This window comes from Choloepus didactylus, chromosome 4 (assembly GCF_015220235.1).
Source record: "Choloepus didactylus isolate mChoDid1 chromosome 4, mChoDid1.pri, whole genome shotgun sequence".
Taxonomy (NCBI): domain Eukaryota; kingdom Metazoa; phylum Chordata; class Mammalia; order Pilosa; family Megalonychidae; genus Choloepus; species Choloepus didactylus.
The window spans coordinates 125759486-125784887 of NC_051310.1; the positions used below are offsets into that span (position 1 = coordinate 125759486).

Consider the following 25402-nt stretch of genomic DNA (forward strand, 5'->3'; position numbering starts at 1 on the left):
CATGATATATAAGGAGAAGGGGTTCATAGAAACTGCAGGTGTGAATCACTCAGGTGTCAGTGTCATAAAGTTTCTTAATCCCTTAGAATCTCTTGATAATATAGTAGTACAGCTCATGGCAGTGGGAGGGGGCTTCCTTGCTCAGAGAGTTGTAGCCTAGGGCAGGGTACGGCTCCTTCTTCATGCTTTGTAGAAGAGGCACTTTAAAAAAATAGTACACCTAGTATGAAAAATGAACATTTATTGAGAGATTGCTATGTGCTGAATGCTTCTTATATATTACCAATTGTGATCCTTCCAACAACTCAATGAACCAGAAATTTTTATGCTATCCATTTCACAGATGGGAATATCGAGACTTAGAGAGGTTAAATAACTTATGGTAAGGGCATATAGTCAGGCAGAGATAGAGCAGATGCTTGGGTCAAGAGGACATAACCTCCCTTGTCCTAGCCAACACATCCATTTCTTGCCCTTCCTCTGTATATACGTAGAGAGCTGTAGCCCAAAGGTGTATCCAATCCTGACTTCTAACTTCTAAAGATTTTGGTTTACTATTTCTATGTCACTTAAGAGTTCATACTCATTTTTCTAAGATAAATTTAACATTTAATAACAAATATAGTGCAAAAGGGTAAATTAAGGAGGAAACATCCAATATTTTTCCTTGGAAATGAATTTTGAAGAGCATATGCAGGTTTTAAGGAAACAGTCTCCAGTTTTCAATTAACGCTACTGACCCCATTGGTAACCAAACCTGTTACCAATGAACAAAAAGAGTTGTTATGGCTCAGTGGGTCCAGACAAAATGTACTGCATTTTGCTTTCTTGAATCAGTGATTTGAAGAATGTTTTTCTGATATTTGTTTGTCAGCATTTCCAAAAAATTCTCCCAAAATTGATTCTAACCTCTGTTTTACTTCCAATCAGACTGAAAACAAAAATAACAGGAATAACAAAGCACCGAAGAGTATCATAGTTACCCATAAGAAAGTATTATACAATTTTGTTAATACCTGCTTTATCATCAACTCATTAACTACTTAATTTTAATCAACACATTATACAATCACTCTGGTACATTTTTTCATAAAATTTATTCATAAAATCAAGTTTATAAGTTATTAACTCACATATACAGATGTGATGTGTATGTGCATATAAGTATAACATCTACATGTGTGTGCAGCTCCTACACCAAATAATTCTACTTACAGAGAAATTTTGAGGTTCTTTGAATTCTAAGAAGAATGTTTAATTGGGCTGTTTATGCCAACCCACAGATTTAAACCCAAGCCCCTAAGAGATTTAAAATATACTGCTCTGAATTAAGTACATCTTGGTATTCGATGACACTAATTTACTTTGCAGAGCAAAGCATATTCTATGTTTCTTCTTCTTCTTCTCTTTTTTTTTTTTTCTGTTTCTTTTTAAAAGGAAATAGTGCAATTCTAGAAGAAATACCTGGACTTTTTGGGACAATCTAAAAGCACTGAAAATTATAAAGAGGCAGAAAAATATCCACCATGATTTCATTACACAGAAGTAACAGCAGCTTTATTTTGACACCCTATGAAAGAAATTTTACATCCTAAAGCTCATTACTTTTACAAAATTTATCTCATTACTCCCAGCTTACTCTACTCATGCACTGTATCTCTTGAATCTGCTCACATTTTCACTCTATTCCTACCACCCAAAAGCCACATCATCTCTCACCTGGATTACTGCAACAGCCTCTAACTCATCTTTTTGTTTCTATCTTGCCTCCGTCCAATCCATTTTCCACACTGAACCCCTTGCTCCAAACATTGCAATGGCATCATTGCTCTCAGGTGAAGCGACTGTCTCAAGAGAACCCAGAGGCAGTGCAGAATATTAAACCAGACCCCTGTCTGATTCTGCAGGGTTGTTCTGAGGCTTAAGTGAAAAAAAAAAGGGTACATGAAGGTGCTTATCTATCACAGTAAACTGAAGGAGTGTGTGGTTATTAGTTAGATCTTCATATGTAATGTTAAATACCAAGTGGTGTTTGTTTTTGCTTTGTTTTGTCTTTTTGTGGTAGACCATAGTAGCTCTACCATGAAAAAAACAATTTCAAAATCATTTAAAGCAAACTTGCCTTTAAAAGGCAAGTAACAGAAAACACTTTAAGTCAGAAGGCTGGGATTTTAATACCACTGATACTTTGCATGATCTTGGAATGATGACTGGGTCTCACCTAATTGGGAAATGAACAGATGCATCACACACACACATGCACAGTTGTCAATTTAATGTGGGTGGTGTTATGAATCTTTCAATTATTCCTGCCAAAAAAATGAAGAAATAAAGAAAGTAGACTTGTTTTGACCTAGATATATCTATATATAGACTGTAGCAGTAAAAATAATATTTTTCCCCATTGCATGACATAAAATAAAGACCTGCTTATTCTGTGCTGTGGGGACTCTTAAATTTTATAAATGATTTCACCAATGACTCCCAGTTGTCTCAATCTGACTTCAGGATTCCAGAGATGAGATGCTGAGCAAGATGAACTTCATTAAGAGAAATTGGGATCCAGGATTTTGATGTCATGCCTTGAGCGTAATGGAAAATATTCCTGTGTGTGAAAAGTTAATGCACAATTTTGTTCATTCTGGGCTGCTCCGCCATTAAAATGCAGTGTGATCCCTCACTCCAAAAAGAGTTATTCTGATGCTTGACCTGCTTATTTCAACACATTAATGTTTGATGACACAAGTGAAAGAGATTCAGCATGGAAAAAAAAGCTTGCAAAGCCATTAAGAATTGTCTTTGCATCAGTCAGGTTATTAATAGTGAACAGATTGTAGCTCAAATTAGGATAATTTCAGGAGGGTTTAAGAAGAGACTGTTTATAAAGGTTTTGGTAGGGTTAGGAGAACCACCAGGATGGTGGAGCTGCTTATATCCCCTAGGCCATAGAGCATGAGGGGTACAAGTAGTACTAGAACCCAGAAGGACACAGTCCTGCAGGGAAGTCAACACTGAGAGGCTTAGTGATCAGTCCTAGGACATAGCTAGAGTTAGCCTGAGGGGACCATGCCAGAAGACAGCCTGGAGAATGAAGATCTGACCTTACTCTCTCCTCTCCCTCAGAGGTTCTGAGGGTCTACCTACTTGCTGAACCAAGTGGGAAACAGAGAGTAAGAGACCATGGTGGGATCTATATAGCTCAGCATGCTGGGGTGAGGGCATGGTGAATTAGAAGGGGAAGTGGAAGATGTCCTTTTGTAGTAGTTTCCCTCATACATAATATAAAGCCTAGCACACAATGCTCCTAAGTATGAGCCAAATGAAAGGATAAATAAATCTTTCACTCACTGAACTAAACTGGGCACAAGAGTGTACTTCATTTTTTTGTCTCTTTTTAGTTTCATGTAGCAGATTAAATAAAACACCATGATTCCAAGAGTGAAATAAATCAGTCTTCTTATTTTCTGCATCTAACTTTACATACCTCTATATTTTCTCCAATGACACTTACTATATCCTACTTCGTATGAAAATTAAAAGATAGTACTGAGGCAGCTTAGATGTAGGAAAACATCTTGCAGACCATGGGGCACCTCCAATGCCCAGAGCAGGGAGAGGAAATGGTCTACCAGATTCATTCAGAGGCTTAATAGGCTAACATACAATCCTTAATTTGAATGTCTAGACAGCTTATCCCAATAGCTCACTTATAATCCTTAAATTACATGTTTACTAACCAATCACAGTATACCAACATCTCAAACCCCACCTCCCTTTATTTAACCTAATAAAAACCCATCTGCCCAATTCAGCAAGAAGAAATAACAATCGTAAATGTCTATGCACCCAACCAAGGTGCCACAAAATACATGAGAGAAACACTGGCAAAACTAAAGGAAGCAATTGATGTTTCCACAATAATTGTGGGAGACTTCAACACATCACTCTCTCCTATAGATAGATCAACCAGACAGAAGACCAATAAGGAAATTGAAAACCTAAACAATCTGATAAATGAATTAGATTTAACAGACATATACAGGACATTACATCCCAAATCACCAGGATACACATACTTTTCTAGTGCTCATGGAACTTTCTCCAGAATAGATCATATGCTGGGACATAAAACAAGCCTCAATAAATTTAAAAAGATTGAAATTATTCAAAGCACATTCTCTGACCACAATGGAATACAATTAGAAGTCAATAACCATCAGACACTCAGAAAATTCACAAATACCTGGAGGTTAAACAACACACTCCTAAACAATCAGTGGGTTAAAGAAGAAATAGCAAGAGAAATTGCTAAATATATAGAGACGAATGAAAATGAGAACACAACATACCAAAACCTATGGGATGCAGCAAAAGCAGTGCTGAGGGGGAAATTTATAGCACTAAATGCATATATTAAAAAGGAAGAAAGAGCCAAAATCAAAGAACTAATGGATCAACTGAAGAAGCTAGAAAATGAACAGCAAACCAATCCTAAACCAAGTAGAAGAAAAGAAATAACAAGGATTAAAGCAGAAATAAATGACATAGAGAACAAAAAAACAATAGAGAGGATAAATATCACCAAAAGTTGGTTCTTTGAGAAGATCAACAAGATTGACAAGCCCCTAGCTAGACTGACAAAATCAAAAAGAGAGAAGACCCATATAAACAAAATAATGAATGAAAAAGGTGACATAACTGCAGATCCTGAAGAAATTAAAAAAATTATAAGAGGATACTATGAACAACTGTATGGCAACAAACTGGATAATGTAGAGGAAATGGACAATTTCCTGGAAACATATGAACAACCTAGACTGACCAGAGAAGAAATAGAAGACCTCAACCAACCCATCACAAGCAAAGAGATCCAATCAGTCATCAAAAATCTTCCCACAAATAAAGGCCCAGGGCCAGATGGCTTCACAGGGGAATTCTACCAAACTTTCCAGAAAGAACTGACACCAATCTTACTCAAACTCTTTCAAAACATTGAAGAAAATGGAACACTACCTAACTCATTTTATGACGCTAACATCAATCTAATACCAAAACCAGGCAAAGATGTTACAAAAAAGGAAAACTACCGGCCAATCTCCCTAATGAATATAGATGCAAAAATCCTCAACAAAATACTTGCAAATCGAATCCAAAGACACATTAAAACAATCATACACCATGACCAAGTGGGGTTTATTCCAGGCATGCAAGGATGGTTCAACATAAGAAAATCAATCAATGTATTACAACACATTAACAAGTCAAAAGGGAAAAATCAATTGATCATCTCAATAGATGCTGAAAAAGCATATGACAAAATCCAACATCCGTTTTTGATAAAAACACTTCAAAAGGTAGGAATTGAAGGAAACTTCCTCAACATGATAAAGAGCATATATGAAAAACCCACAGTCAGCATAGTACTCAATGGTGAGAGACTGAAAGCCTTCCCTCTAAGATCAGGAACAAGACAAGGATGCCCGCTGTCACCACTGTTATTCAACATTGTGCTGGAAATGCTAGCCAGGGCAATCCGGCAAGACAAAGAAATAAAAGGCATCCAAATTGGAAAAGAAGAAGTAAAACTGTCATTGTTTGCAGATGATATGATCTTATATCTAGAAAACCCTGAGAAATCGACGATACAGCTACTAGAGCTAATAAACAAATTTAGCAAAGTAGCGGGATACAAGGTTAATGCACATAAGTCAGTTATGTTTCTATATGCTAGAAATGAACAAACTGAAGAGACACTCAAGAAAAAGATACCATTTTCAATAGCAACTAAAAAAATCAAGTACCTAGGAATAAACTTAACCAAAGATGTAAAAGACCTATACAAAGAAAACTACATAACTCTACTAAAAGAAATAGAAGGGGACCTTAAAAGATTGAAAAATATTCCATGTTCATGGATAGGAAGACTAAATGTCATTAAGATGTCAATTCTACCCAAACTCATCTACAGATTCAATGCAATCCCAATCAAAATTCCAACAACCTACTTTGCAGACTTGGAAAAGCTAGTTATCAAATTTATTTGGAAAGGGAAGATGCCTCGAATTGCTAAAGACACTCTAAAAAAGAAAAACGAAGTGGGAGGACTTACACTCCCTGACTTTGAAGCTTATTATAAAGCCACAGTTGCCAAAACAGCATGGTACTGGCACAAAGATAGACATATAGATCAATGGAATCGAATTGAGAATTTGGAGATAGACCCTCAGATCTATGGCCGACTGATCTTTGATAAGGCCCCCAAAGTCACTGAACTGAGCCATAATGGTCTTTTCAACAAATGGGGCTGGGAGAGTTGGATATCCATATCCAAAAGAATGAAAGAGGACCCCTACCTCACCCCCTACACAAAAATTAACTCAAAATGGACCAAAGATCTCAATATAAAAGAAAGTACTATAAAACTCCTAGAAGATAATGTAGGAAAACATCTTCAAGACCTTGTATTAGGCGGCCACTTCCTAGACTTTACACCCAAAGCACAAGCAACAAAAGAGAAAATAGATAAATGGGAACTCCTCAAGCTTAGAAGTTTCTGCACCTCAAAGGAATTTCTCAAAAAGGTAAAGAGGCAGCCAACTCAATGGGAAAAAATTTTTGGAAACCATGTATCTGACAAAAGACTGATATCTTGCATATACAAAGAAATCCTACAACTCAATGACAATAGTACAGACAGCCCAATTATAAAATGGGCAAAGGATATGAAAAGATAGTTCTCTGAAGAGGAAATACAAATGGTCAAGAAACACATGAAAAAATGTTCAGCTTCACTAGCTATTAGAGAGATGCAAATTAAGACCACAATGAGATACCATCTAACACCGGTTAGAATGGCTGCCATTAAACAAACAGGAAACTACAAATGCTGGAGGGGATGTGGAGAAATTGGAACTCTTATTCATTGTTGGTGGGACTGTATAATGGTTCGGCCACTCTGGAAGTCAGTCTGGCAGTTCCTTAGAAAACTAGATATAGAGTTACCATTCGATCCAGCGATTGCACTTCTCGGTATATACCCGGAAGATCGGAAAGCAGTGACACGAACAGATATCTGCACACCAATGTTCATAGCAGCATTATTCACAATTGCCAAAAGATGGAAACAACCCAAATGTCCTTCAACAGATGAGTGGATAAATAAAATGTGGTATATACACATGATGGAATACTACACGGCAGTAAGAAGGAACGATCTCGTGAAACATATGACAACATGGATGAACCTTGAAGACATAATGCTGAGCGAAATAAGCCAGGCACAAAAAGAGAAATATTATATGCTGCCACTAATGTGAACTTTGAAAAATGTAAAACAAATGGTTTATAATGTAGAATGTAGGGAACTAGCAATAGAGAGCAATTAAGGAAGGGGGAACAATAATCCAAGAAGAACAGATAAGCTATTTAACGTTCTGGGGATGCCCAGGAATGACTATGGTCTGTTAATTTCTGATGGATATAGTAGGAACAAGTTCACAGAAATGTTGCTATATTAGGTAACTTTCTTGGGGTAAAGTAGGAACATGTTGGAAGTTAAGCAGTTATCTTAGGTTAGTTGTCTTTTTCTTACTCCCTTGTTATGGTCTCTTTGAAATGTTCTTTTATTGTATGTTTGTTTTCTTTTTAACTTTTTTTTTTCATACAGTTGATTTAAAAAAGAAGGGAAAGTTAAAAAAAAAAAAAAAGAAAGAAAAACAAGAAAAAAAAAAAGATGTAGTGCTCCCTTGAGGAGCCTGTGGAGAATGCAGGGGTATTCGCCTACCCCACCTCCATGGTTGCTAACATGACCACAGACATAGGGGACTGCTGGTTTGATGGGTTGAGCCCTCTACCACAGGTTTTACCCTTGGGAAGACGGTTGCTGCAAAGGAGAGGCTAGGCCTCCCTCTGGTTGTGCCTAAGAGCCTCCTCCCGAATGCCTCTTTGTTGCTCAGATGTGGCCCTCTCTAGCTAAGCCAACTTGAAAGGTGAAATCACTGCCCTCCCCCCTACGTGGGATCAGACACCCAGGGCAGTGAATCTCCCTGGCAACGTGGAATATGACTCCCGGGGAGGAATGTAGACCTGGCATCGTGGGACGGAGAACATCTTCTTGACCAAAAGGGGGATGCGAAAGGAAATGAAATAAGCTTCAGTGGCAGAGAGAATCCAAAAGGAGCCAAGAGGTCACTCTGGTGGGCACTCTTACGCACACTTTAGACAACCCTTTTTAGGTTCTAAAGAATTGGGGTAGCTGGTGGTGGATACCTGAAACTGTCAAACTACAACCCAGAACCCATGAATCTCGAAGACAGTTGTATAAAAATGTAGCTAATGAGGGGTGACAAGGGGATTGGGAAAGCCATAAGGACCACACTCCACTTTGTCTAGTTTATGGATGGATGAGTAGAAAAGTAGGGGAAGGAAACAAACAGACAAAGGTACCCAGTGTTCTTTTTTACTTCAATTGCTCTTTTTCACTCTAATTATTATTCTTGTTATTCTTGTGTGTGTGCTAATGAAGGTGTCAGGGATTGATTTGGGTGATGAATGTACAACTATGTAATGGTACTGTGAACAATCGAAAGTACGATTTGTTTTGTATGACTGCGTGGTATATGAATATATCTCAATAAAATGAAGATTAAAAAAAAAAAAAAGACATAATGCTGAGCAAAATAAGCCAGGCACAAAAAGAGAGATATTGTATGTTACCACTAATGTGAATTCTGTGAAAAATGTACAATGTTTTATACTGTAGAATGTAGGGGACCTAGAGATACCAATTAGTGGAGGGGGAATGATAATCTAATAAGAACAGATAAACTATGGAGGGTAATCTCAATGTTATGGGAATGCTCAGGAATGATTATGGTTTGTAAACTTTCTTGGATATAGTAAGATCATGTTGGAAGCAATAGAGTTATTTTAGGTTTTTTTTTTTTCTCTTAATCCTTTGTTTTCTTAGGGGTTGTTAATTTTCTTGGGGTATGGTAGGAACATGTTGGAAGCAATGTAGTTATTTTAGATTATTTGTTTTTCTTACTCCTCTGTTTGGACATGGTTTATTAATTTTCTTGGGGTATGGTAGGAACATATTGGAAGCAAAGTAGTTATTTTAGGTTATTTGTTTTCCTTAATCCATTGCTTTGTTTGAAATGTTGTGGGGTTTTATTGGTTGTTGTTTGCCTGTTTGTTTTTAATTTTTTGATAAACAAAGTTAAAAAATTGAAAAAAAATCAGTAGAAAAATGGGAGTAAAAACTAAATGACAAATAGGGTGGGATGGGGGGATGGTTTGGGTATTCTCTTTTCACTTTTATTTTTTATTCTTATTCTTATTCTTTCTGATGTAAGGAAAATGTTCAGAAATAGATTGTGGTGATGAACGCATAACTATATGATCATACTGTGAACAGTTGATTGTATACCATGGATGACTGTATGGTTTGTGAATATATTTCAATAAAACTGAATTTAAAAAAAAAAAAAAAAAAACCCATCTGCCAAACAACCTGGGGTGCATCTCCCCCTTGAGCATGCACGAACCCATCCCTTGAGCGTGTACTTTCTTTCTCTTCAACAAACTTTTCTTATACCTACTTGTCTCATCCTTGAATTCTTTCTTGCAATGAGACAACAAGCCTGGAATGGGGCTCCTGTGACAAAGGAGCTCTAGCAACAGTACCACCCTATTCCAGTTTGCTAAAGCTGCCATTATGTAAAATACCAGAGTGGACTGGTTTTTATGAAGGGGATGTATTAGGTTACAAATTTATAGTTGTAAGGTCATAAAAGTGTCCAAACTAAGACATCAACAAGAGGATACCTTCACTGAAGAAAGGTTGATGGCATCTGGAACACCTCTGTCAGCTGGGAAGGCATGTGACGGGCATTGGCTGGTCCTTTGCTCCCAGGTTCTGGTTTCAAAATGGCTTTCTCCAAAATGTTGCTGGGCTTCTGTCTCCCTTAGGTCCTCTCTCCCAGCTCCTGTGCATCCTTGCTTGTTCCCCCAGGGTGTTTCTCTTTAAGCATCTGGGGGTCCACTCTTAGCTTCTACGGGGCAAACTCTGGGCTTCATTTCTTAGCTTAGAGCAACTCCAAATATCTTTCTGTTGCATCTCCAACTGTCTGGGTCTGTGTTGGCCCCTGAGCTCTCTTAAGGACTCTAGTAAACTAATCAAGACCCATCTTGGATGGGTCTGGTCACACTTCCATGGAAAAAATCTAATCAAAAGGTCTCACCCTCAATTGGGTGGGTCATATGTAATCAAAAGGTCCCACCCACAATAGGTCTGCCCCCACAAGATTGCATTAAAGAACATGGCTTTTTATGGGGTACATAACAGATTCAAACCAGCACATTCCATCCTCTGGACCCCAAAAAGACATGTTCTTTCCATATGCAAAATACATTCATTCTATCACAATATTACAAACCATAAATCATTTTTGTAACAATAGGTAAGTACAAAGTCTTTTCAAAATCAGTTGCATGAGTGGTTTGCCCTAAGGCAAAATTCCCCTCTGGCTGAGAAACTTAGAAAAAGTTATCTGCATCCAATACACAAAGGAGGGACAGTCAGAATAAACGTTCCCATTGCCGTAGGAAGAAATTGAAAGGAAAACAGAGGCCACTGGACCTAAACTGTTCTGAAAACCTGCAGGGCATACTACATTAGGTTTCAAAGTTTGAGAGTAATTTATAGAATGACTTTTTGTCTTGTGGGCTTGAAAGAGCGGCAGTCCCACCCTTTCCAAAGGCCTTCACAACAGCCCTGTTCTTTCCAAATGCTGGGGTGAGTGCTCCAATATATTCATGCAATGGGGAGATGACCTTGTTCTCAGCTCCAACCTCCTCAAGCATCAGAGTGCCTCCCAGACTCTGCATCTCCGGGGAAAAGGCTCTCACGTCTCCAAACAGTGGGGTGGTGGCCAGGCTCTCCTAATCCCTGGGGAATGTACTTCACTGTCTCTGAGGCCTGGGGCACCAACACTCTGAACAAAGGAGCCACGAAGCTTCCCTCAATTCCCCAGGCATCTGAGAACCCTTAGGTGCCAGCACTCTTAAACTCTGGGGCACTCTTAAACTCGCCCTATCTACCTGCTTGGGTGTGTCCGCACTCCTGGCCCAAGGTTTCTTGACTTCAGATCTTATTTTCCAAGGTTCTGCACTTGAAGTCATCCTTCCCTCAATTTGTCCCTTCTTTGTCCCAGACTGGCAGTGGTTCCATTTACACAGATCTTGCAAAAAATGTGTGGACTTAGCTTGCAGCATACAGGGGTCAAAACCATCAGACAATAGTACTTTCCACAAATCCTTCCTGAATAACTCCATCTCAAAACCCTGGCTTGTACTGAAATGGCTGGCTGGTAAAATCCTCATGTGGAGCACTGTCCTCTGGAGTTTCACTTTCTGGAAATCAGAATTTTCCAGACCATCAATTTCTGGTTTCTTTGTACCCAAGAGTTCAGTTCTCAGCTTATCTCCTTCCTCTTGTATTTTCCTATATGCTGCAAGGAGAAGCCAGACTGCATTTTATATACTTAGTTTGGCGATTTCTTCAGTTAAGTATCCCAGCTCATCATTTTCAAATTCTGCCTTCCATTTGACACCAGGACCCAATTTTGCCAAATTTTCTGCCACTTTAAAATAAGGATCACCTTCCTTCCAGTTTGCAATAACACATGTGTCATGTCTGTCTAAGGCCACATTGGAAGTATCTTTAGAGTCTATATTTCTACCAATAGTCTCTTCAAAGCAATCTAGGCCTTTTCTATCAATCTCCTTACAATTCTTCCAGAATTTCCCCCTTATCCATTTGAAAAGCCATTCCAGCATGTTTGGTATTTCAAACTCAGCAGCACCTTACTCTTCTGGTACCAAAATCTGTTCCAGTTTGCTAAAGATGACTTTATACAAAATACCAGAAATGGATTGGCATTTAAAAAGGGGATTTATTAGGTTACAAATTTATAGTTCTAAGGCCTTAAAAGTGTCCACACCAAGGCATCTGTAAGAAGATACCTTCATTGAAGAAAGGCTGATGGCACCTCTGTCAGCTGGGAAGGCATGTGGCTGGTGTCTGCTGGTCCTTATCTTCTGGGTTCTGATTTCAAAATGACTTTCTCCTAAATCTCCCTGGGCTTCTGTCTCTCTTAGCTTCTCTCTCTCTCAGCTCCTGTGCATCCTTGCTTGTTTCTCTCTAAGCATCTGGGTGTCTTCTCTGAGCTTCTCTGGGGCAAACGCTGGGCTTCATCTCTTAGCTTAGCAACTCCAAACATTTATCTGTCCGCATCTTCAAGTGTCTGGATCTGTGCTGGCCCCTGACTTCTCTTAAGGACTCCAGTAAAAAAACAATCAAATCAAAAGTTCCCACCCTCAATTGGGTGGGTCACATCTCCATGGAAACAACCTAATCAAAAGGTCCCACACACAATATATCTGCACCTACAAGATTGCACTAAATAACATTGCTTTCTGTGGGATATAACAGATTCAAAACAGCACACACCTATAAAATTGTAAGCTCCTTTATCTAAGGATATATACTCCACAGTGGTTATCACAGTTGCTTTCCCTAAAGGTTTGTTGAAAGATTTGTAATAGCATAGAGTTCAAATATGAGAAACATGTCATATCAACCAATTTATAATTTTCTGCATTTAATTTAAGAGGCTTCATTTGTCCTAAAATTCATTAAGCACCTACTTTGTATCTAGCACTGAACTAAGCAGTTAGATTTCAAGAATAAATAAGGTTCCTGTACTTCTAGTCCTTACATTGTGAGAAGAGAGAGAGATAAGTGAGCAATCACCACATGATTCAATGTGCTAAGGAGGTATAACAAAGTATTCACTTCTTCTGGTAGAGGTCTAGGATGGAGAAAAGTAGGATAGGAAGGGATGGCCAAAATATCAATATCTTACATACAACCAAATATAGTAGGCTCCAGAGGAATGAAATCAGATGTTAGAAAGTGTTTTCAGAAAGCAGGATGTCTTTTCTTATATTCAGCTTGTATTCCTACAATGTGGATACTTCCTTTTAATACTGAAAAGGTGTCCTGGCCACTGTGAATACCCAGCATCTATAGCCAGAATGAGAAGTAACAGGGGGTGGGGGGATGGGGTGGGGAAGCAAAAGAAGTTGGAAGTTTGAGGAAAGAATTTGTTGCTGACATGAAAACAAAAGCATCAATTTCAAGATTACCTCCTTAACAGAAGGGAGATTTAGTCAAACTAAAGTGAAAAATAAGGAGTAAATGAGCTCAATTATTCAAAACTCATGAGAAGAAAGCATGGGTGGTGGGAAATGATAATACTACACGCCAATTTCTTTGGTTATTAAAATTAGTGTGAGGTAGTGGGTGGGGCATTCATTGTGCTATTTATCTACATAACTTTGAACAAGTTTCTTAAACCATTTGTGACTCAGTTTTTTAATCTGAGAAGTGTGGATAATATAACCAGTCTTGCAGGATTATTTGGAGGAAGAGCACAGAGGCATACAATGAACTTGGTGCTCGGTTGGTGTTGGCTCTTTGTTCTTGTAATTTTAACATTTGCTTTGGGAAAGGAGTCAATGTATTTGGAACCATATCATCACCTCTGCTATTAAACTTGTTTGTGCATGGCTTTTCGACACACTGAATATCCTCATCCAGCTTTGTGAAGTGAATGTTATCAGACCCACTGCAATGTTTGAAAAGTCAAACTTCACAGATTCGACTATGTTTTTCCATTTGTGCATCTGAGAGAAATGCTAACTTTTTTGGATGGCAGTGCTATCTGGTTGAATGGTCCAGCGGGACAGGATGACATAGATCTACTGGACGAGATCCTGGGTCTCTCGTTGTCTCAGAAAAGCTTAAGAGCTAAATGAGAAACCACTTCTGACTGTGTTATCAAATCAATATTAAATTGAAAAAGGCTGAGTGGACACTAATAGTACCTTCCCCATGTAAGCTGAAGACAGTCTTCAGCATTTTCTCCCATAAGTGACTAGGCAGTTGAAGTTTGTGGCCCTTGGCCCCAAAACTCATTTCTTTCTTCTGATTCCAGTTCTTCTGCCTACTAAATATTACTAAGGTTAAGGTCCTTTACATTTTTGATAAGTAGAGACCATTCCCACAGTGGACTGTTTCAGAAAAGGGTTTCTTTTATACTCCAGGGAACAGCTTCTATAGTATGAGGCACATAGTTAGAGATAATTAATGCTTTCACTAGGTAATATGACCTCCAAATAACCATATCTGAGAACCTTCAAAATTTTACTCCTGAGAATAAAAAATGTGTCTGGATATACAATTGAGCAGTTAAACTTTCCATCCAATATTCTGGACAATGTCATAAATAACATTTTATTTCTTCTACTTAAAATTCTAAAAATGACCACTAAACATAAAAGTGACCAATCCCTACATAACATTAATGCACTACAATGAATGAATTGAAGTACATTCAAAGATTCCCAAAATGTTAGCTATCTGATCTCCATTTCAAATTAAAACACATTATACTCTATGTTGGTAGGCTAAAGATTTTTATTAAAATCACCAAAATTATTTGATTTAAATTTTAAGAAACTTCACATAAGCAGGGACTCAAAAATGTTATTCATAAAAAATGAGAAAGAGGATAGATTATAGAACAAAACCATTTCAGCTCATGTATTTAATTCATATAGTCATTAGCTTTAGTTATAAATGCTTTCTTGGGGGGAAGGGTTTCTGAGTGAGTGTAACTGAACAGATCTGAGACATAAAATTTCCCTTTTGTGTGTAAAGCTTTTGTGATTCAGATTCCTCAAGCTGTAATGAAAACTCAGATAAGGAAACAGAATACAATACAGGATGACTTGGTAATTAATCATTCTGTGCCTCATTCCAAATTGTGTTATCCATTAAAAAAAACCTCCAACTTAATATGTTAAAGTTTCATACATTTTTCACTGTCTGTTACTGCATGAAATAATAAAAGAGCCCTCAGCATAATGAAATAGTTGTTAGGAAAACCTTTTTTAGATGACGAATATTGCTATCAAGATGCAAGAAATATATTTCTTGCCAGCTTTTAAAAATGTAAGTAACACATTCTTGAGAAACAAAAAAAATTTTAAGTTTTCAAGTTAATTCCTCAACTGAAAACATCAGTTCCACTCTAGGACAAGAATATGTAATATTACAGGTATTAAAATAACTTTTACTAATGTTATAGAAAACTTACCACAGTAATTTCTGTATATTTTAAATGTGCTGAGAAATCTAAGGCAGTTCTAACCAAAATATGTTAGTGAAAAATAGGTGGTAATGTGGTGAATTTTGTTTTAAAAGCAAAATAAACACTTTTTTCCTGATCAAAAATATACTGTGGATATGCTTGAAATATTGGGAGTTCAAAATTAAGAGTGCAAATATCTAATTTCCTGGATTATATTCTTTTCATTGTCAATGAGGTGTGAAGAAAATTTCTTCTCCTTTTCCTTGTCAAATAACCACTTTATCCTCTCTTCCCTAATCTACTGACCTCCCCGTACCCATGATCCTCAATCTAAGTCAGAATTTCTCAGTCTCAGCACCAACCACTGACATTGTGGGCTCTATAATTCTTTGTTGTGAGTGCTGTCTTTGCATTGTAGGTCATTTAGCAGCATCCTTGCATCTAATCTCTACTCATTAGATGCCAACAGCAATCCCTGCCTCAGTTGAGACAGCCAAAAGTGTTTCTAGACATTGTCAAATGTCCTCTGGTGGATAAAATTCACCCTATTTGAGAACCACTGGTTCTGAGTGAGGGGTCCTCCTACGGATTCCCACTAAGCCAAGTACTTCTATCTATCCCACACATATACCATTTTGTGTGATACAAATCTGTCCACTAGCTTGGCTCTAACCAGACTGAAAGATCTTTGAATGCAATTACCATGCATTCATAAACTCAATATTCAATAAATATACTGAATGTCTAACTTATGTACCAAGCACTGTTATCTTTTTAGCCTTATCATCCATCAGGAAAGATATAATAAACAAGACAAATAAGGAGAAAGTAAATCACATAAGAGATGGTGATTGGTTCTAAGAAAAATAAAGCAGGGAATGGGGACATGAAGTGGATGGTGAGGGGAGTAGCCAGAAAAGGCCCCATTGATAAAATATCTTTCTAAAGATCAGAAGGAATTGGGGGAGTGATCGATGCATACATCTGAGGCAAGATCGTTCAGGCAAAGGAACAGCAAGTAGAAAAGCCCTCAGGAGAATGCTTGGCATTTTTGAGGAAAAACAGAGAGATCATTTGCAGCTGAAACAGTGGGATAAGGGCAGAGTGAAGTTAATGGGGTGGGGTGGGAGGTAGATGGCATGGGACTTGTAACTCTTGGAAGGATTTGGGCTTTTACTCTGAATTTGCTGGGAGCCACTGGCAGGATTTGAACAAAGGAAAATGTGATCCATCTTACTTTTTAATAGGATCACTCTGCATGTGGTATTGAGACCAGAAGGAAGGGTAAGAGCAGAAACAACTAGATGAATTAAGAAGCCTTTGTAAAAATCCAGGGGAGAGATGATGTGGTTTGGATCAGAGTGGTAGCATGGAATAGGTGAGATGTAGTTAGATTCTTGAAAATAATTTGCAGGTATAGTTGAAAAGATTTGTACATGGATTCAATGTTGGGTTGCTCAAGCAACTAGAAGAATTGTGTGACCGTTTACTGAGATGGGAGAGACTCTGGGAGGAGAAGGATTGGTTGCTGCCAGGGGTGGGGTGGGAGCATGGGGAGGTTAAGAGCTCAGTGTTGGGTAATTTAACTTGATATGACTATGAGAAATCTGCATTCTAAGTTCCTGGCACAAGGCATGATATATTTGCTCAGTTCAGATTTGCTAACCAAATGAATAAATTAATAATGAATAAATAATAATAATAATGAATAAATTAATTGAACAACCAGTATATGCACCAAATCATGTGCTAATTTATCCCTCCCTGGGTTAGTCTCTTACTTCCTAATATATTGAGTTTCACACCATCAGAATTTTCACCAAAATAAAACTGGATTAGAATTACATGCAAAAAGTTAGCCTTCTCAACAATTTATACTTAATAAAACCTAAATCTAATAGGAGGTTGTCTTTAATCCTACCCCAAACTCTCTTTCAGCCTTATCATTCATTACTTTCTCATCTCCTACAATCTAGAGAAATTGAATGACCCTTCCTGCCCAGTATATTCTAAAGTAGTTGGTCAGGACAGTTTCTCCATCCAGGACACCTTATCCTTTCCACCTCAAATGATCCATGCTACCCACTAACTCCTCTGAGAAGCCTTTTCTGTGTCTTTGAGCCAAATTTGTCCCTTCTTTAACATTGCCTATGTTATATCATTTTTCACTTTTAAGCCTAGAATTAGAGAAGGGTGCCCCAACCACAATACTGTTGCATTTGGATCCAGATAATTCTTTGTTGTAGGGGCTGTCCTGTGTGCACTGTAGACATTTAGCAGTCTCCCTGGCCCCTATCCTCTAGATGCCAGTAGCAGCACTCACAGATGTAATAACTAAAACCCTCCAGATATTACCAATTGTCCCCCGGGGGACAAATTCAACCCTACCTGAGAATCACTGTATTAGATCAATTTGTGTACATAACTTATCATATTCACCTTTGACTATATGGCTCATTGCATGGAACTTAGTTTAGAGGTGATGCTCAGTATATATTTGTTAAATGAATGCAGAGTCAGGTAGTGTTTTATCATTGCAGTACACTGCTAGAATAATAAAATGTTACTCATAAATTGAACTCTCAGTTTCACTTAAGGACTTAAGAATACTTCTATATCCTTTTGGATTTGTTTATTTTCCAATATTAGAAGTTATGAGAGAAGACATTGTTTTTCCAAATTGATAGATCTCATTTGAGCTCTGTGGTTTATAAATTTCTAATGGAACTCAAGGTTTATTAGGTTTTTTTTTCCCCACTACTATAGAAAAATAATATCCAAGTCTATTCCAAGAAGAGATCAAAGAAGGAGGAAAGCAGTGTGAAAATGAAAAAGTAGAAAGAAAAATGGAGAGGAAGAAAGAATAAGTGAGCAAGATGCATCATGATTTTCTACACTTATAAAACCACTTATTTTTAAAAAGTTCATGGCAAAAATTATTTAAAAGAAAGTATTTCTCTCAATGTGAAGATGAGTGAAAAAATAATTCAATTGAAAGTCATTGGCTTTTTCCTTATATTTTATGTGACAGTTAATTTTCCAGCATGGTCAAAAAAGAGACAAAGAGATGAGAAATAAAATTTTAAAAAAGGAAAGGAAAAGAGAAAGTAGAGTAAGGGAAGATGATATGAAAATAAGAGAAATACCATATGAATGTTTTAAAAGTACTCTTAGTCCTTTAAAGGACTGCAAGACCTTTTAAACAACATATAGATTTATTAAATAACACTTGGATAATGTTTCAATGTAGTTTTAAACAATAATTTCCCTGTAGAGTATGAGTTAGAAATTAAGGAGACCAAAACACTTTGTATTTTATTGTTCACAACGTATATGAAAACATGTCAGTTTTTTCCCAAATAATATTTACTTATTTAGAAGTTGAAATTAATTAATTAGCTCTGTATTCCTAATTTAAGAAAACAAGAGAGAAAAAGCCCAAGTAATGGAGAAATATGCGTTTAGCATAATTGGCCTTTATACTTATCAAGAATATGTGTGCATGGTACTTAAGAACCCAGAATCGTATTCCAGACTCTGGCTCCCCACTTTCTAAACATTTGACTCTAGGTTTGGTTTCCCCAGAAGCAGAACCAGAGACAAGCATTCAGGGGAAGTAGTTTACCTGGGAAGGGCTCCTGGGAAATACTGGCAAGGAGTGGGGAGGTGAGGAAAGGAAAAATAAAAACTAGGAAGCAAAAAATAATGTGTTATCATGTCAGTCCTCTGAGGGGAAACGGAGCTCTATCTCACAGAGGAACTTTGGAATCAGTGTAGAACACATGCCAGAGTTATCCCAGCTGAAGGCTGAGGGAGCCAGAGCTTTTTTTGATCCATCAACTTCCTATCTTTGACCGGTTGAGCATTGCTCCCTGGCTGGGGTATGGGAGGATGTGTATGTGGCTCCCCAGGGAGGCGGGTGTTTGTAGTAAGCCGTGTGAGCTACTCCTACTTTATAGTTGAAATATACCATAATACCAGTATGATCCTTCTAAGCGGATTAACAAAATCTATGTAAACTAGCAAATATGAAATAAATGTTCATTGGATATTGGGACTGTAACAAGTCCTAGAAAATTATATGGAAAATTGTAGCACAAATTTAAACTGGAAACTGAGACTTCATTTTGGATTCCTCATGCCACCAGGATAACAGATACGAAAAGGGGTAATGTGATTGGCTGGGATAATTGATCCTAAGTATTAATTGGAAATGGTAATATAGAGGGGCTGGAACCCAACACTTCCATTTCAGCATGTCCAATGGTAAATGCTATATAAATAAAGCCCCCAAGAATTCAGCTTTTCTGTATGTATCTCTGTCAAAGAACCCTAGCAGCTGCTTTGAAGCTAAAAGGAACGTGGACTGGTCAAGAGCATTTAGAAGTCATAAGCACAAACCATGGCATAAGGATCAGCTGCAGAATGAAGATTGTAGCCTCTACTGTATTTTCTTTCTTGTGTCATAATTCTACAGTTCAGTCATTTTCATCTTATTTCCCCCTTTCCTTCACTATTTATATTGGGTATGATGTTGGTGGCTGACGACATTATTTTATGGACAATAAATATTGAGATGTCTCAATAAATGTTGAGATAGAGTTGTGATATAATTAGAAGAGGATGGATATTACTCAGAAATTCCAGAACCATTGATGAGACTTTAGCTTGGCTCCATCTGGGAAAGGCTTGAGCACATTTTTAATTGAGCAGTAGTTTTCCTCCTTTTCCCCCCAATTTGGAAGTATAAATACCTACTTGAGCAGGTAGAGAACTGTAGAAAAATGGCTGGATAGAGAAAGTGGGTGTTGGGAATTAAATCATGTATATGCCTCTGTAAATGAAGACATGCTCAAATCTTAACTCGTGTGTTTCCGCAGGTGTGAACCCACTTGTAAACAGAAACTTTGAAGATGTTATTACCATTAAGGTGTGTACTTATTTGAGGATAGGATCTTGGAAGAGCCCATTTAAGTGTAGCCAAACTGAATCAGGACAGGCTTTAGAAAAAGAGGAAATTTGGGGCAGCTGGAGAAGCCAAAAGTCAGCAGAAACCAGAACAGCAGATGCAAGGAGAGAGAGAGATCACCGTGGGACAGAAAACTGCCATCACCAGAATGCAACAGACTTTGGAGAAAGCATAGCCTTGTCCACATCTTTATTTTGGATATCTAACTTTCAAAGCCATGAGAAAATAAATGTTTGCTGTTTAAGCCAATCCATTTTGTGGCATTTGTCATACCAGCTTTGGCAAACTAGGACAGTGGACAACAGGGAAAAAAATTCATTACCGCCAATCACATGACAAGAAAATGTGTTTCCTGTGGCTCAAGTGGTCCCCACAAGGAGAAAGCTGGGCTTTAGCCTTCTTGCTGGGACCCCATTCCAGTGGGCTGGCCACTAAGAGCAGATACACTAGCAGGAAGCTATGGCGTGTGCTCCAGGAGGCAGTCCCTGAGGGGCACTAAAGGGAGTTGTGTTGGAAGAGCTTACCAGGAAGCTGAGCAGATAGGAGGGTCCCCAACACTGATCCCTCAGAAAACATATGCTTGGGAAAGCCAAGATTTGAATGTAATCATTCAAGACTTCTCTTTCCTCCCCTCCAGTCTCTACTCCCAAAACACAGACAGACCTAGAAGAGGGTGGGATGGAGGAGCAGAAGGCACATTAAATGTCTTCTCACTCCAAGTTCTTTGGGCCTGAGCATGAGGGAGGATCAGCTGGGATGATGTTGAGAGAAGCAGGGAGGAGATGGGAACACATTTCCACAGAGCATGGTTAAAGACAATTATTAAAGAAAATGCAAAGCCATTTCATATCTGTGACCCACAAATTTCAGTTTTGAAAAAAAAAATTGCACACCTGGAAAAACGCCAGAAAAGGGGAGACATGAGAAAAAAAGGGGAAATAAAAACCAAGACTAAAATTAGTTATGTTGTTAGTGATTTCTTGGAATTCTGGTTCCTCTTTTTTTTACCACATATATTTTTAATGTCACCATCCAATACATACCATAAAAAAGAAACTTGCTAAATACCATATATCAAACTTGACATATATTGTTTTTGGCGTGATTTCTATGCTAAAACATGGTGTGTGTGTACACACTTATGCATACAAACAAATGCATAACTATAAAAGCAAAGCAAAAGTTTCATATACTCACATTCTCTGGGAGTAAAGCAACAACATTGTTTATTTGATATATTAGAATTGCATCCATATCTATAAAGTTCAGAAAACCTTGGTGGAAGCTTGGATTCAGGGAATAATGATTTGAATATTTCTGTACCCCCTGATAAACCCTCATGAGCTCAATTTGTTTCCCTTTCTGGAATTATCCTAAGACGTAAACTCAGTCTGCATACCATATGAAAAGAGATATTTGCAGCATTTGATTGGATAATGTCAGAATGCACAAAGTTTTAAAGACAAACTAGCACTTACCTGGAACCTCTCGTTGTATTATTTTTGATATAGTTTGAAACGCCCATGACGAAACACAGATAAATCTGGAGCATTTTTATCACAGGAAAAAAAATACTTGCATGTTCTTTTTTTCTGAGGATCTCTCAAGAATAAAGGCAGTGTCCTTCTATCTATTTTTATTATTTCTGTGATGCAATTTATTATGTTTTAGAGTCTGAGTCTGCATTTGGCTCTTTTTTGACTCATACTGACATTTTCAATAACTTCTCAGAAATGCCAGGCGTTAAATGCATATAATTACCAAAATACAATAAATCACAAAGCAACTTGAAAGAAATCTTATGAGGTAAGAACTTTGCTAAATGAAATGGACCTGAATTTAAAATAAAATACCAAGCCTGCTTCATGGCTCAAGTCACAGTAAAAGTTGGAACTTTTTCTCACATGACATTAGAATAAAGTGAGATTTCCCTTCAGGAAAACCTGGAGCAGAAAATTTTAAATTTGAAGTGAGGGTTTGTGGAATTACCATTTTTTTTCGGAAGTTGCCAAGACCAGCAAATACTAGATCATTTGTCCTGAATTATGGAAACTATCACAGTCATACACAGTCAAAGCTAGATTTCCTTAAGGTAATTTTATGGAAGTCAGAATCACCAACACAAGCAACCATTCTATACAGTTTAGTATTTAACCTATTCTAGCAATATTGAAATTTTTAATAAAATTCTAATTAATAAATGGTAAAAAAAAATTGGTAATTCTCATTAACAATAATCCTCCATTCTTAACAGTTTTAATTTGCTATGGTAAAAAATCATTAATATTTGTAATAATTCTTATATTTAATTTTAGTTTAGCATTCAGTTTACTTATTCTTAGGTCTAATGTGTTACTTACTCTGTGAGGTTTGAGTGTCTATGAATTTCTTTATCAAGGCATCAGTAGTCTGGGTATAAAGACTGAGAGCATATCTCAGAGACTGAAGAGCTGGGCTTTTCTCCAAGAAATTCTTTTTCAGGCCATTTCCTCCTGCATGAAAGTATTGCTAAACAGAAAAAAAAAAAAAAAGAAAAAAAAAATCACATAAGCAGAGGCATTCATAAAGAAGTTATTGGAGGAGAGATTTTATTGCTCCTATAGTGAAGTCCAATAGAATAATAAAATGTGATCTACCTAAGTTAGGTACAAGCAAATTTGCCACTTACCATTGCTAAGTCCTTCTCATCTAATTCAGGTCACCTAGATATTTATCTATATCACAGACTCCAGATCCCTGAAGCCTTAAGCCTTTTTCTCTCACTAATAATTTTAGTTAAACAAATGGGATCATGAAGACGCAGTGGTCTGAATCCATATAGAATACAAGTTTAGGTAATGATTGTCTATTTCCAGAGCCTCCCTATTCCCACTGCCATCAATATTTCACAAGGAAGGTAGGTTCTTTTCACATATTTTCTAGACACTAGTTTGAGATTCTAGACCAGGCACCTGCTGCTCCATCTTCCCCATCCTCTAGTCATACCCAGATTTGTAGGTATGGGCCAACCTGAGGCAGAGTGGTGCTTGGAAATAGGACACCCCCTGACCTATGTATCTGATAAAAGTGATAAAATGTTGAGGTTTTTGCTATTGTCTTGCAACAAGCTCAAAATATTCCAATATTTATATATAAGATAACAGAGGAGAGATATGCTTTTTGACCATAAATATGGCCACTGAGGGATGTTAATGTTCCTTGTGCTGCCAGCATTATGCACAGACGTCTCTTTGGAAGGCAGACTTTCTAGAGATAGGTGATATAATGAAGGCTGTTTTCTCCTACCATTTATAGATGATAACATGCTTATGATGTACTGTTAAGGTTAGATAAAAGGTTCCCTCCCTCTTCCTATACCAGCTAGAGGAAACTATACACTCATTGACAACCGTGGCTCACCATGATCCATGATTCTCACAAAATGTTGAAGAAGCTCAATAAATGATTCTGACACACTTTTCTAAATGGCTATGTGTCATCTCTCTCTTTTACCCCTTAAGGATTTCTGATGTGGAACAATTCAATGAGCTGAAAGTCACTATTATCTCAGCTTTTTCCCCTGTTCAAGGGGAGATGAAGAAAAATTCTCTGATCATTTCAGCCATCGAAGTGCACTTTGAAAGAAGGTGACATAGAGAAGATTCAGGGGATGGGCCAGATAGAGTAGGCAATGGGAATATGACTTCAAGAAAGATTGCTACGATTGCAGAAACTTCCCAAAGGAGAAAAACCTGTAGTTATTTAAAATTCCATTTACTAACACTAGCTGGGTTCATGGTGAAAACATAAGTTGGTGCAAAATCTTGGTATGGTAATGAAGAAGAGACATAGACAAATCAGAAAAGACTTTCCTTACTCTTTAATAAAGAGAAGTAAAAAAATATAGTTTAAAAATTGTTCTACACCTTGAACTTCTTATAAAAATGTTAAAATATTTTCATGTGCAGAAAGTAAATTTATGGAGGACTGTGAGTCCAGAACTGTTTCCGGTATCTTGATGGATAAAAATAAAAATATGTTGTTTCTTTTCTTCAAGAAACATGAAATCATGATATCTAAGGGTAGAAAAAAGATTCAATATATGTTGATTGGGGAAGGTTTAGCTTGGTCTTAACTCTGTTCATCCTAGAAGGGTGGTGAGGTGCTCTCCAGAGGTTTGTTTACGTAATGAACCAAGAAGCCACCAAGAAATAGCTCACTCTTAGGATGAAGAGCAGTGGGGTGAACTGGACCAAGAACAGGAAGGACCTCTGGAGGGAAGGTATTCTCCCTCTCAGTGTTTCTTGGACAAGCCCCAGTTTTATCAAACCTGAGCATAAATGCTAGCAGCTTAAAATAAAAAGAAGAAAAGCCTGAAAGGATGTTTTGCCATCTTTCATGATGACTGAGTATTGCTGGGAAACAGTTTTAAAAACTTTGAAACAGGCAAAAAAGATTAGTGGGTGTACTGGTTTGTATACATTATGTACCCAGGAAAAGCCATGTTCTTTGATGCAATCTTGTGGGCACAGACATATTAGTGGGGATTAAGTTGGAATGTTTGGATTAGGTTGTTTCCATGGAAATGCGCCCCACCCAGTTGTGGGTGATGACTCTGATTGGATAATTTCCATGGAGGTGTGGCCCTGCCCATTCAGCCTGGGCCTTGATTAGTTTACTGGGGCACTATATAAGCTCAGACAGAAGGAGCAAGCCTGCTACAGCCAAGAGGGACACTTTGAAGAAAACACAGAGCTGAGACAGACATTTTGAAGACAGCCACTAAAAGCAGACTCTTGCTCCAGAGAAGCTAAGAGAGGACAAATACCCCAAGAGCAACTGAGAGTGATATTTTTGAGGAACTGTGGTCTAGGGAGGAACATCCTGGGAGAAAGCCATTTTGAAACCAGAACTTGGAGCAGACGCTACCCATGTGCCTTCCCAGCTAACAGAGGTTTTCCAGACACCACTGGCCAACCTCTAGTGAAGGTACCCGATTGCTGATGTGTTAGCTTGGACACTTTATGGCCTTAAGACTGTAACTGTGTAACCAAATAAACCCCCTTTATAAAAGCCAATCCATCTCTGGTGTTTTGCATTCTGGCAGCATTAGCAATCCAGAACAGTGGGTGTTCTGTCTAGCTCACCAGATAGGTGATGTCCACTTTTCATTGTCTTCTAGCCTTTTACAAACTGCATAAATTGTAGAAAATTGACAATAATGCATATGGTT

The 25402-nt window shown here is 37.7% G+C and overlaps 1 protein-coding gene across 6 annotated transcripts in view; it reads right to left on the reverse strand.

Moving 5' to 3' along the window:
* UNC13C (unc-13 homolog C) overlaps positions 1 to 25402 on the reverse strand; it is a 740073-nt gene that overhangs the window by 71485 nt on the left and 643186 nt on the right. For 5 of the 6 annotated variants that reach the window (XM_037833918.1, XM_037833916.1, XM_037833917.1 and 2 more), the window contains one exon: positions 22555 to 22700. In XM_037833918.1, coding sequence (XP_037689846.1) covers positions 22668 to 22700 — 33 coding nt within the window. In that variant the 3' untranslated portion in view covers positions 22555 to 22667. Of the gene's footprint in view, positions 1 to 22550; positions 22701 to 25402 lie in introns of those variants that run through there. The other variant, XM_037833921.1, reaches the window with a different exon arrangement.